At 44.2% G+C, this 13,275-nt stretch overlaps 1 protein-coding gene across 1 annotated transcript in view; it reads right to left on the minus strand.

The window, feature by feature from the left end:
- Positions 1 to 342: 342 nt before the first annotated feature.
- Positions 343 to 13,275, minus strand: part of rims3 (regulating synaptic membrane exocytosis 3) — a 284,682-nt gene continuing 271,749 nt past the window's right edge. The window contains exons 5-6 of the mRNA XM_041212279.1: positions 4,628 to 4,767; positions 343 to 555 (exon numbers count right to left, since the gene is read on the minus strand). Coding sequence (XP_041068213.1) covers positions 343 to 555; positions 4,628 to 4,767 — 353 coding nt within the window. The remainder of the gene's footprint in view (positions 556 to 4,627; positions 4,768 to 13,275) is intronic.

The following is a 13,275-nucleotide window of genomic DNA, read 5'->3' on the forward strand; positions in this document are numbered from 1 at the left end:
CGCCAACTAGTACCAAATTCTTCAGTATTTTTGGTGGGTTTAGTTGTTGTCCTGTGTGTACAGTGCTATCAGAAACAGGAAGGTTTAGCTTTACACTACGATGGTGTAAGGTTCTCTCTCTATTGCACGATATCCCTTGTACATACAAAAGCAATTTTCCCAGATATTTGAATGAGTGCAGATGTTTGAAGAGTTTACTCACACTTCCAAGGTCAATGGAAATAAATGAAATAACAGACACTAGCAATAGCAGCGGTTGGTTGAATTGCACATACAGTATTTACAGCCACCTCTTGGCATTCTGATGATATGCACTCGTTCTGGTCCAGTCATCTGATATATTTAGTGGCCAGCAGGCCCTGTGCTGCTGTCCAGCGAGGACTGAGAGAGACGGCGAGTGATAGGAGCCACTGTCGAGTCCACAAGAGATGAAGACGGGAAGAGTTTGTACCAGCCAGTAACCAGGGTCGACAGGTCGAGCTCTTCCAATAGGATTTGGGCCATTCCCATGAAATACTTGTGGTCCATACGACCATAATCACCCCATACTATGACCTGAAAGTATATCAGAAGCAACAATTTAATCAGCAGAATTAGTAAAACAAGGGGACATTTTTATTTAAAAAAATAGAGTTTGGGGATTAATCCTGTGAATTCTTTGCTCAGAAGTCAAGAAATATCAATGGTAGAAAAGAAACGCATTCCCATAACAGGTGCTGAGTGTTAGGAAGAAACTTCCTGCTACACTGTCCCCATCAAACACTCCCAGGACAAGTACAGCACGGGGTTAGATACAGAGTAAATGTCTCTCTACACTGTGCCCATCAAACACTCCCAGGACAGGTACAGCATAGGGTTAGATACAGAGTAAATGTCTCTCTACACTGTCCCCATCAAACACTCCCAGGACAGGTACAGCATAGGGTTAGATACAGAGTAAAGCTCCCTCTACACTGTCCCCATCAAACACTCCCAGGACAGGTTCAGCACAGGGTTAGATACAGAGTAAAGCTCCCTCTACACTGTCCCCATCAAACACTCCCGGGGCAGGTACAGCATGGGGTTAGATACAGAGTAAAGCTCCCTCTACACTGTCCCCATCAAACGCTCCCAGGGCATGTACAGCATGGGGTTAGATACAGAGTAAAGCTCCCTCTACACTGTCCCCATCAAACACTCCCAGGACAGGTACCGGACCTTTGGTCAGTCAGTGTGACCCCAGCACCAGTGGATCCTTGAGGGTCACTCAAAGAACAATAGGGGAGGAAGGCATGTCCTTCCAAAGAGACTCAGCAACACAGTAACAGCTTGAATGTGCTATAACTTAATAGATTTAGATATCCAACTGGACAATCGGAACCTCACTTCTGATGGTTAGACAGATGTGAATTAACCATGTTACTCACACACATTGCTGACCATTGTAGCCAATCAGAGTTGACACACCATTCCTGAAACACTTGGGTTGAAAACTTCAATACCCTCCACCCTTAACTGGCATCACTGATGAACTATAGGGTTAACATAGTGAGAGGCGCCAGCACATTTGGTCAGCCAAACATGTTTATTATGTACATGGGCTGGCTGAAAACTGGGGAAACCCACACAATGTACTTTGGATGTAGATGACCAACACTGACCAGTCCCTGAACTTGGGTTTGAACAGCACAGTGACACTGTGCCCCAGCTACTGAATCTACTCAGATAGGGCATTGATAGAGATTAACTAAAAGCCACATTAATTACTTTGCATGTGACATATTTCAAAATTTACATGTAAATGATCTAACTGCCATTACAAAGATGTGGTTGCAGGGTGACCAAGGCTGGGAATTGAATGTTCAAGGGTTTTCAATATCCAGGAAAGACAGGCAAAAAAGAAAAGGAGGTGGGGCAGCGCTGTTAATAAAGGATGAAATCAGTCCATTAGCAAGAGAGGATCTTAGATCGAAAGATCAAGATGTAGAATCAGTTTGAGTGGAGCTAAGAAACAGCAAGTAGCAGCAAACTTTGGTATGAGGCTACCAAATAATAATGGTGATGTAGGGGACAGTATAAATCAGGAATTTAGAGGTGTGTGTAACAAGGATAATGCAGTAATCATGGGGGACTTCAATTTACATATAGACTGGGTAAACCTAAGTAGCACTAATGCTGTGATAGACAAATTCCGTGAATGTATACATGATGGTTTTCTAGAACTGTACATTGAGGAGCCAACTAGACAATGGGCTATTCCAGATCTCGTATTATGCAATGAGAAAGGGTTAATTAATAATCTTGTTGTAAAGGAGCCTCCAGGGAAGAGTGAGCATAATATGTTGAATTTTACATTCAGTTTCAAGTGTAGTTCAAACAGAAACTAGGATCTTAAATCTAAACAAAGAAAACTATGAAGGTGTGAGGGGTGAATTGGCTGAGGTAGACTGGGAAGCTACATTAAGAGTAATGACAGTAGACAGGCAATGGCTAGCATTTAAAGAACGAATACATGCTTCACAACAAATTTACATTCCTTTGAGGCACAAAAACCCAACAGGAAATATGATCCAACCATGGCTAACAAGAGAAGTTAAAACTTGTATTGAATCAAAGGAAGAGGCTTCTCAAGTTGCCAAAAAAGTGGTAAGCCTGAGAATTGGGAGCATTTTAGAATTCATCAAAGGAGGACCAAGAAACTGATAAAGAAAGGGAAAATAGAATATCAAAGTAAACTAGTGAGAAACATAAAAATGGACCGTTGATGCTTCTATAGGTATGTAAAAAGGAGAAGATTGGCAACAACAAATGTGGGCCCACTACGGGCTGAAACAGGGGAATTTATAATTGGGAATAAGGAAGTGAAAAGAAACTAAATAAATACTTTGTGTCTGTCTTCACAGAATATAAAAAAAACCCTCTGAAATACTCAAGAACCATGGGACTAACAAGAGTGAGGAACTGAAAGAAATTAGCATTAGCAAAAAAGTAGTACTGGAGAAATTAATGGGACTGAAAGCTGATAAGTCCCCGGGGCCTTTTGATCTACATCTCAGAGTGTTGAAAGAGGTAGCTATGGAGATTGTGGATGCATTGGTGATCATCTCCCAAAATTCCAAAGACTCTACAATGGTTCCCGCAAATTGGAAGGTAGCAAACGTGACCCCACTGTTTAAAAAAGGGAGAGAAAAAATAGGGAACTATAGAGCTGTTAATCTGACATTAGTAATAGGGGAAATGTTAGAATTTATTTTAAAGGATATGATAATAGGAGACTTAGAAAATAATGATAGGATTGGGCAGAGTCAACATGGATTTATGAAAGGGAAGTCATGTTTAACAAACCTGTTGGAGTTTTTTGAGGATGTCACTAGCAGAATAGATAAAGGGGAACCAGTGGATGTGGTGTACTCGGATTTTTAGAAGACTTTCGATAAGGTCCCACATAAGAAGTTAGTAAACAAAATTAGAGCACATGGGATGGGGGTAATATTCTGGCATGGATTGAGAACTGGTTAATGGACAGAAAGCAGAGAGTAGGAATAAATGGATCTATTTCAGGTTGGCAGGCAGTGACTAGTGGGGTATCACAGGGATCTGTGCTCGGGCCCCAGCTATTCACAATTTATTTCAATGATTTGGATGTAGGTATTAAATGCAATATTTCCAAGTTTGCTGATGACACAAAACTAGGAGGGAATGTGAGTTGTGAGGAGGATGCAAGGAGGCTTCAAGGGAATTTAGACAGCCTAAGTGAATGGGCAAGAACATGGCAGATGGAATATGATGTGAAACCTGGATGTCCTTGTTCATGAGTCACTGAAAGCTAATCAGGTGCAGCAAACAATTAGGAAAGCGAACAGTACATTGGCCTTTATTGCAAGAGGATTTCAGTACAGGGGTAAGGATGTTTTGCTGCAATTTACAACACAGAAACAGGCCATTTACTCCAATCAATCCATGGCAGTGTTTATGCTCCACCCCTGTTGGTCATCTCCAATCAGCATTACCCTCCAACTCCTCTCTCTCTCTGTTTACCTAGCTTTCCCTTAAATACATCTGTGCTATTCACCTCAACCATTACTTCTAGTAACAAGTAATACAATTTGGACAGTAAAGATGAACTCCTGGTGATAGGGAATGTGAGGTCCATTTTTGAGGGCAATTAATAAAACTGGAGCTCAGTGATTCTTTATTAACAGATTGCAAAGAACATTTCTCAGGGTATTAGTGTCACTGGCAACAGGTGCCCATTTCTAATTGTCCTGTGAAGATTGGTCCTTCTTCTTAAAGTTTTCAATCACTATAAACATGACTAAATGTTTTGCCAAGTCATTTCAGAGGGCAATTAAAAGGCAATCACATTGATGTGGGTCTGGAGTGACATTTAGGCCCAGACCAGGTAAGCACAGCTGGTTTCTCTTCCTATTGGACATAAGTGAACCAGATGGGTTTTTATGATAATCTGATGGATTCTATTCACTTTTAATAATACCAGCTTTTTAATTCCCAAATTATTTAGGCTGAGTTGAAATTCTCCAGACTCCATGGCGAGGTTTGAACTCATGCTGTCTGGATTATTAGATGGCCATTACCTGACTGCACCCTACTCCAGTGAATGACTGTCAGCAACAATCACAGCACTGACCTGTAAAACCTTTCCTTGTGGGCCCTCATCGAACAGCAAGGCTTGTTGGTATACGGGATCCAGAGACTTCTTTGATAACTTGGTTTTCCTCTTTGCTATACACACACCGCTCTCCAGGAGGTACACCTTAATATATGGGGCTGCAATACACAAGATTCAAGCTATTAGCAGCAGGCACTGGAAAACTGACATTCAACACAGAGCAGTCGAAAGGTGGCGACTCCTTTTCAAAAAAGGGAAAAAAAAAACTTGCATTTATATAGCACCTTCCAGAATACAGGACATCCTACAGCACTTTACAGCTAATGAACTACTTTTGAACTGTGGTCACTGTTGTAATTTCAGAAGCACAGTAGCCAATTTGCACACAGCAAGCTCTCTGAAAAACGATGAGGGAATGGCCAGATAATCTGCTTTAGTGATGCTTGTTGAGGAATTAATATTGGTCGGGACACCAGGGAGAACTTCCCTGCTCTTTGTGGAAAAGTGCTGTGAGATTTATTTCGTCCACATGAAAGATAAAACAGAAATTCGGTTTAATATCTAATCTAAAAGATGGTACATTCGACAGTGCAGCACTCTCTCAGTAATAGCAGCTGAGGCAGGGGCTGTAGCTCAGTAGGGAGGCCAGGGCTGGTGGTCACCTAAACCAAACATGTACAGGATGACATCAGCATGCACGAGGATGATGTCACCACATGCGGGGATAACATCATCGCACACAGAGATTCTGTGCAGTTGATGGTGGGGGGTGTACGTGGGGGTGGAGGGTGTGGGTGGGGGGTGAAAAAAACAGTATCAAAACAAACTTGACCTTTATATCTCTATTGCATCGAGGCTGCTGCAGAGGGGAAAGGAAGGAGCACAGACCCTGCCAGACTAACGGTCAAAATAGTGGATGTGAAGCTATCTGGTATCAGCCAGTATCCAGACAGATAACAACTGGACTTTACCGTACAAAACCAGGTGTCTGGCCAAATATGGCTCAGTGATGGGTAGGTGCTCTAGCCTGAGTCAGAGAGTTGTGAGTTGAAGTGACTTTAGGCAGACACTTCATTATAGAATTGAGGGTAAGATGGAGTGAGGTAACAGGATAGGAGTGAGGGTAAGATGGAGTGAGGTAACAGGATAGGAGTGAGGATAAGATGGAGTGAGGTAACAGGATAGGAGTGGAGGTAAGATGGAGTGAGGTAGCTGGATAGGAGTGAGGTTAAGATGGAGTGAGGTAACAGGATAGTAGTGGAGGTAAGATGGAGTGAGGTAACAGGATAGTAGTGGAGGTAAGATGGAGTGAGGTAACAGGATAGGAGAGAGGGTAAGATGGGATGAGGTAGCTGGATAGTAGTGGGGGTAAGATGGAGTGATGTAACAGGATAGTAGTGGGGGTAAGATGGAGTGAGGTAACAGGATAGTAGTGGGGGTAAGATGGAGTGAGGTAACAAGATAGTAGTGGAGGTAAGATGGAGTGAGGTAACAAGATAGTAGTGGAGGTAAGATGGAGTGAGGTAACAGGATAAGAGTAAGGGTAAGATGGAGTGAGGCAGTTGGATAGTAGTGGGGGTAAGATGGAGTGAGGTAACAGGATAGGAAAGAGGGTAAGATGGGATGAGGTAGCTGGATAGTAGTGGGGGTAAGATGAAGTGAGGTAACAGGATAGTAGTGGGGGTAAGATGGAGTGAGGTAACAGGATAGTAGTGGAGGTAAGATGGAGTGAGGTAACAGGATAGTAGTGGAGGTAAGATGGAGTGAGGTAACAAGATAGTAGTGGAGGTAAGATGGAGTGAGGTAACAAGATAGTAGTGGAGATAAGATGGAGTGAGGTAACAGGATAGGAGTGAGGGTAAGATGGAGTGAGGTAGCCAGATAGGAGTGAGGGTAAGATGGAGTGAGGTAGCCAGATAGGAGTGAGGGTAAGATGGAGTGTGGTAGCCGGATAGGAGTGAGGGTGAGATGGAGTGAGGTAGTTGGATAGTAGTGAGGGTAAGATGGAGTGAGGTAGCCGGATAGGAGTGAGAACAAGATGGAGTGAGGTAGCTGGATTGGAGTGAGGGTAAGATGGAGTGAGGTAGCCGGGGAGGAGTGAGGGTAAGAGGGAGTGAGGTAGCCGGATAGGAGTGAGAACAAGATGGAGTGAGGTAGCTGGATTGGAGTGAGGGTAAGAGGGAGTGAGGTAGCCGGATAGGAGTGAGAACAAGATGGAGTGAGGTAGCTGGATTGGAGTGAGGGTAAGAGGGAGTGAGGTAGCCGGATAGGAGTGAGAACAAGATGGAGTGAGGTAGCCGGGGAGGAGTGAGGGTAAGAGGGAGTTTGGTAGCTGGATAGGAGTGAGAACAAGATGGAGTGAGGTAGCTGGATTGGAGTGAGGGTAAGATGGAGTGAGGTAGCCGGGGAGGAGTGAGGGTAAGAGGGAGTGAGGTAGCCGGATAGGAGTGAGAACAAGATGGAGTGAGGTAGCTGGATTGGAGTGAGGGTAAGAGGGAGTGAGGTAGCCGGATAGGAGTGAGAACAAGATGGAGTGAGGTAGCTGGATTGGAGTGAGGGTAAGAGGGAGTGAGGTAGCCGGATAGGAGTGAGAACAAGATGGAGTGAGGTAGCCGGGGAGGAGTGAGGGTAAGAGGGAGTTTGGTAGCTGGATAGGAGTGAGAACAAGATGGAGTGAGGTAGCTGGATTGGAGTGAGGGTAAGATGGAGTGAGGTAGCCGGATAGGACTGGGGATAAAACGGAGTGAGGTAACGGGGACAGGAGTGCGGGTAACAGGAGTGAGAGTAAGATGGAGTGAGGTAGCTGGATAGGAGTGAGGTTAAGATGGAGTGAGGTAGCTGGATAGGAGTGGGGATAAGATGGAGTGAGGGAACCAGATAGGAGTGAGGTAACAGGATAGGAGTGAGGGTAAGATGGAGTGAGGTAGCCAGATAGGAGTGAGGGTAAGATGGAGTGAGGTAGCTGGATAGGAGTGGGGGTAAGATGGAGTGAGGTAGCTGGATAGGAGTGGGGATAAGATGGAGTGAGGGAGCCGGATAGGAGTGAGGTAACAGGATAGGATTGAGGTAGCCGGATAGGAGTAGGGGTAAGAGGGAGTGAGGTAACAGGATAGGAGTGAGGGTAAGATGGAGTGAGGTAGCCGGATAGGAGTGAGGGTTAATTTGGAAAGTCTGTTGCGACTGAAAAGCTAAATTTATAATAAAAGCAGAAAATGCTGGAAAAACTCAGCAGCTCTGGCAGCATCTGTGGAGAGAGAAACAGAGATAATGTTATGAGTCCGGAGCAGCTACTAATAGTGGCATAAAAATCAGATTGCAGAATGTGTTAATGGCAGAACCAAGGTCAGTGCTCTCTGACAGCAAAACCTAAGAACAAATTACAGACTGGCTCTGTGCAGGGCCGATCACCTTCTTTAGTCTTTAACATCATTAACACTCCTTTTGCCTTGTGTCCATTACATCTTTGTCAAATTTCTCCTTAGCTCCCACCTATTTTGCTTTTATTAACCTAAATTTATATTTGTGGTGAAGTACAACAGGAAATGCGAAGATTAAAAAATTGATTGGTTTTTGTTTTTCATTTTAGAAGTTTCTGTTTGAGTCACTTAGGAACTTGTCTGTTCACTGTGGCTTTGGCAGCAGCTGTAACACCAAGGATCCACCTTGAATCTGGCATCTTCTCTGCCCTACACCAAATGGGAATCGGACTGGAATCGTCGAAATGGCCAAGCAGGAGGGGAATCATGGTGTCAGTCTGCCCTCTGGTGGTGATAAGATTGGATAACGCTATAGTAAAATGTTTGTTATCCAGCATGCTCCAGGTGTGGATGGTGCCAATTAATCAAAAATGTCAGTGAACAGGGATTCAGGCTGGTCAAGAAAAGGAATGGGAATCTGGGGAGAACCATAACAGGAACTTTGAAACTTCAGGCTAGGAGACAAATTGACTCCACTGTAATTGTACTTCTGATTCAGGTATTGAGAGCAATTATAAAATATTAGTCTTTCTACATTTCACTGCAATCAATACCTGGTAGAAAATTGTTGTTGTTTTAGCTAATATATTTTATGTAACATGTTCCCACCTTCTGTCATTTTAAAAGTGTGCTGAGTTGGCTATGCTTTCAACCCACATAACCCTGCTTCTCTTCTGCCTGGTGTCACCTTTTTGCAAAGTACTCTGAGGCTCTGTTCACACTGTATGGAGCAAAGGCCAGCGGTGTCTGTACCAGGAGCTCTTAGCTAGTGGATTGAGGTGACCCGTCAGCACTGGAAAACCTTCTGGATAACTTCTGAATGGTTTCCAGTTGGTAAAGTGACTATTTGGGGGATATCAGAAGTTGCAGATAATAGACGGAATGCCAGACACAGTTTGCTGTATGAGAACTTTGCTGGGGTCCGAAAGAGACTGCAAAGTGGGTGTAAAGTGACTTATTTATCAAAGGAACTATGAAAAAGTTAGATTGATTGAACAATTCTAGTGCTGCCAAATCATTTAAAGGCAAGTAACTCAAAATGACCACAACTCAGCAGCAGATGAAATTTGTTAATACACCTTCTCAGATAGTGAATATTTAAAGAATCTCCCATGGTGCTGCTCACAGGTAGTGTGAACCAATAATGTGATGATTTGCTTCTGATGTAGTTTCCAAGCGCTCACTTGACTTGACCATTAAAGGTGACTTCTCCCATTGGGAACAGGTGTTCTAAATTGAAATAACCTATAGAAGAATAGAATCAGCAGTGTGTTGGACCACTCTCCACTTGCTTGAATGAGTGCGGCTCCAACAACAATCAAGAAGCTCAAAACTATCCATTGACAAAGAAGCCTGCTTGATTGGCACCCCATCCACCATCTTAAATATTCACTCCTTCCATCACTGATGCACAGTAGCAGCAGTGTGTAACAGGTACAAGGTTCACTGCAGCAACTCACTAAGGCTCCTTTGACAGCACATTTCAAACCCACAACCTCTATCTAGAAGGACAAGGGCAGCAGATAGATGGGAACACCACCACCTGCAAGTTCCCCTCCAAGTCACTCACCATCCTGACTTGGAAATATATTGCCGTTCCTTCACTGTCACTGGGTCAAAATCCTGGAACTCCTTTCCTAACAGCAATGTGGATGTACCTACACCACATGGACTGCAGTGGTTCAAGAAGGCAGCTCAACACCACCTTCTCAAGGGCAATTAGGGATGGGCAATAAATGCTGGCCCAGCCAGTGATGCCCACATTCCATGAATGAATAAATTTTTAAAAATAGAGGCTAAATGATGCTATTGAGGAATGTTTCTATTGATTTGCAGTTACTGGTAAATTCCTGGCTCCTACCTTAAGGCATAACAGTAAAAACCAGCAAGAAGTAACTGTTTTTTCATTTTTTTTCAAAGCTGCTAATTATTCATTGGCTGTTTCCCTGACTGTTCAGTTGATATTTGAACCAATTAGGTGCAAGTGTCTTTGTGACCGAGACATTTTTAAACATGGTGCTTCGAGCTGCATTATTTTAAACTGTGAGGTTTTGAATGGAATATTTTGGACAGTGGGAGCAGGCTGTCAATGTAATTAGTGCAGTCAGTGCGATTGTCCAGACATAGATCTCAATTTCTACCTGATGTACAACAGTAACTGTCACTTGATTCCTCAGGAACTGCCAAAACAGATTAGCTGGTCATTATCAGATTGCTTTTTGTAAGAGCTCATTCCAGAAATACCTGATTGATTCTGGAGCACTTTGGGGCACACTAAAGTCACTCATTGATTGAACAAAATGCAGGAAACACTGAACTCAAAAACATGTCAAAGAAAAGCAATTAAACCTGTTAAAGTTGTGACTGTCTCTGACTCAGTTAGAGCAATGCACTCATTACCTGGTACAGTGACTGTCAGATCATAAAATCATAGAAACTTACAGTAAAGAAGGAGGCCATTCAGCCATCATTCCAGTGATAGCATTTTGAAAGATCTGAGATAATTATGCGGTGTTGGTCTGATAGGTTTCCATTGGAATTCTACACAATGGGAGTGAAAGGGAGGGGGTTTGATCCATTCGGATTCTGTACAATGGGAGTGAATGGGAGGGGCTTTGATCCATTGGGATTCTGTACAATGGGAGTGAATGGGAGGGGCTTTGATCCAATGGGATACTGTACAAAGGGAGTGAATGGAAGGGGGTTTGATCCATTGGGATTCTGTACAATGGGAGTGAATGGGAGGGGGTTTGATCCATTGGGATTCTACATAATGGGAGTGAATGGGAGGGGGTTTGATCCATTGGGATTCTGTACAATGGGAGTGTATGGGAGGGGGTTTGATCCATTGGGATTCTACACAATGGGAGTGAATGGGAGGGGGTTTGATCCATTGGGATTCTGTACAACGGGAGTGAACGGGAGGGGGTTTGATCCATTAGGATTCTACACAATGGGAGGGGTTTGATCCATTGGGATTCTACACAATGGGAGGGGGTTTGATCCACTGGAATTCTACACAATGGGAGTGAATGGGAGGGGGTTTGATCCATTGGGATTCTGTACAATGGGAGTGAATGGGAGGGGGTTTGATCCATTGGGATTCTACATAATGGGAGTGAATGGGAGGGGGTTTGATCCATTGGGATTCTGTACAATGGGAGTGTATGGGAGGGGGTTTGATCCATTGGGATTCTACACAATGGGAGTGAATGGGAGGGGGTTTGATCCATTGGGATTCTGTACAACGGGAGTGAATGGAAGGGGGTTTGATCCATTGGGATTCTACACATTGGGAGGGGGTTTGATCCATTGGGATTCTACACAATGGGAGTGAATGGAAGGGGGTTTGATCCATTGGGATTCTACACAATGGGAGAGGGTTTGATCCATTGGGATTCTACACAATGGGAGTGAATGGGAGGGGGTTTGATCCATTGGGATTCTACACAATGGGAGGGGGTTTGATCCATTGGGATTCTAAACAATGGGAGTGAATGGGAGGGGGTTTGATCCATTGGGATTCTACACAGTGGGAGGGGGTTTGATCCATTGGGATTCTACACAATGGGAGTGAATGGGAGGGGGTTTGATCCATTGGGATTCTGTACAATGGGAGTGAATGCGAGGGGGTTTGATCCATTGGGATTCTGTACAATGGGAGTGAATGGGAAGGGCAAAAACAAAATACTGTGGATGCTGGAAATCTGGAACAAAAACAGAAAATGCTGGAAAAACTCAGCAGGTCTGACAGCATCTGTGGAGAGAGAAACAGAGTTAACATTTCAAGTCTGTATGACCCTGAAGAACCCACAGGAATGGGTTTTATCCATTGGAATTCTGTTGTCACACGGACTCGAAACATTAACTCTATTTCTCTCTCCACAGATGCTGCAAGACCTGCTGGAATTTTCCAGCATTTTCTGTTTTCGTTTCTGAATGGGAAGGTGTTTGATCCATTGGAAATCTGTACAATGGGAGTAAATGGGAAGGGGTTTGATCCATAGGGATTGTACACATTAGGGAGTGAGTTAGAAGGGTTTTTTTTTTAAATTCAGTCACGGGATGTGGGCTTTGCTGGCTGGGCCAGCATTTATTGCCCATCACTAGCTGCTCTTGAGAAGGTGGTGGTGAGCTGCCTTCTTGAACCGCTGCAGTCCATGTGGTGTAGGTACATCCACAGTGCTGTTAGGAAGGGAGTTCCAGGATTTTGACCCAGTGACAGTGATGGAACGGTGATATATTTCCAAATCAGGATGGTGTGTGACCTGGAGGGGAGCTTCCAGGTAGTGGTGTTCCCATCTATCTGCTACCCTTGTCCTTCTAGATGGTATTGGTTGTAGGTTTGGAAGGTGATGTCGGAGGAGCCTTGGTGAGTTCTTGCAATGCATCTTGTAGATGGTACACACTGCTGCCACTGTGCATAGGTGGTGGAGGGAGTGAATGTTTGTGGAAGGGGTGCCAATCGAGTGGACTGCTTTGCCCTGGACGCTGTCCAGCTTCTTCAGTGTTGTGGGAGCTGCACTCACAAAGACAAGTGGGGAGTATCCCATCACACTCCTGATCTGTACCTTATAGATGGTGGACAAGCTTTGGGGAGTCAGGAGGTGAGTTACTCATCACATGATTCCTAGCCTCTGATCTGCTCTTGTAGCCACAGTATTTATATAGCTAGTCCAGTTCAGTTTCTGGTCAATGTTAACTCCCAGGATGTTGATAGTGGGGGAATTCAGTGATGGTAATATCAATGAATGTCAAGGGACGATGGTTGAATTTTCTCTTGTTGGAGACGGTCATTGCCTGACACTTGCGTGGCGCGAATGCTATTTACCATTTGTCAGCCCAAGTCTGGATATTGTCCAGGTCTTGCTGCATTTGGATATGGACTGCTTCAGTGTCCAAGGAGTTGCAAATGGTGCTGAACATTGTGCAATCAAACATCCCCACTTCTGAACTTATGATGGAAGGAAGGTCATTAATGAAGCAACTGAAGATGGTTGGGCCTAGGACACTACCCTGAGGAACTCCTGCAGTGATGTCCTGGAGCTGAGATGACTGACCTCAAACAACCACAACCATCTTCCTTTGTGCTAGGTATGACTCCAGCCAGTGGAGAATTTTCCACCTGATTCCCATTGACTCCAGTTTTGCTAGGGCTCCTTGATGCCACACTTGGTCAAATGCTGCCTT

This window comes from Carcharodon carcharias, chromosome 19 (genome assembly GCF_017639515.1).
Source record: "Carcharodon carcharias isolate sCarCar2 chromosome 19, sCarCar2.pri, whole genome shotgun sequence".
NCBI classification, from domain to species: Eukaryota; Metazoa; Chordata; class Chondrichthyes; order Lamniformes; family Lamnidae; genus Carcharodon; species Carcharodon carcharias.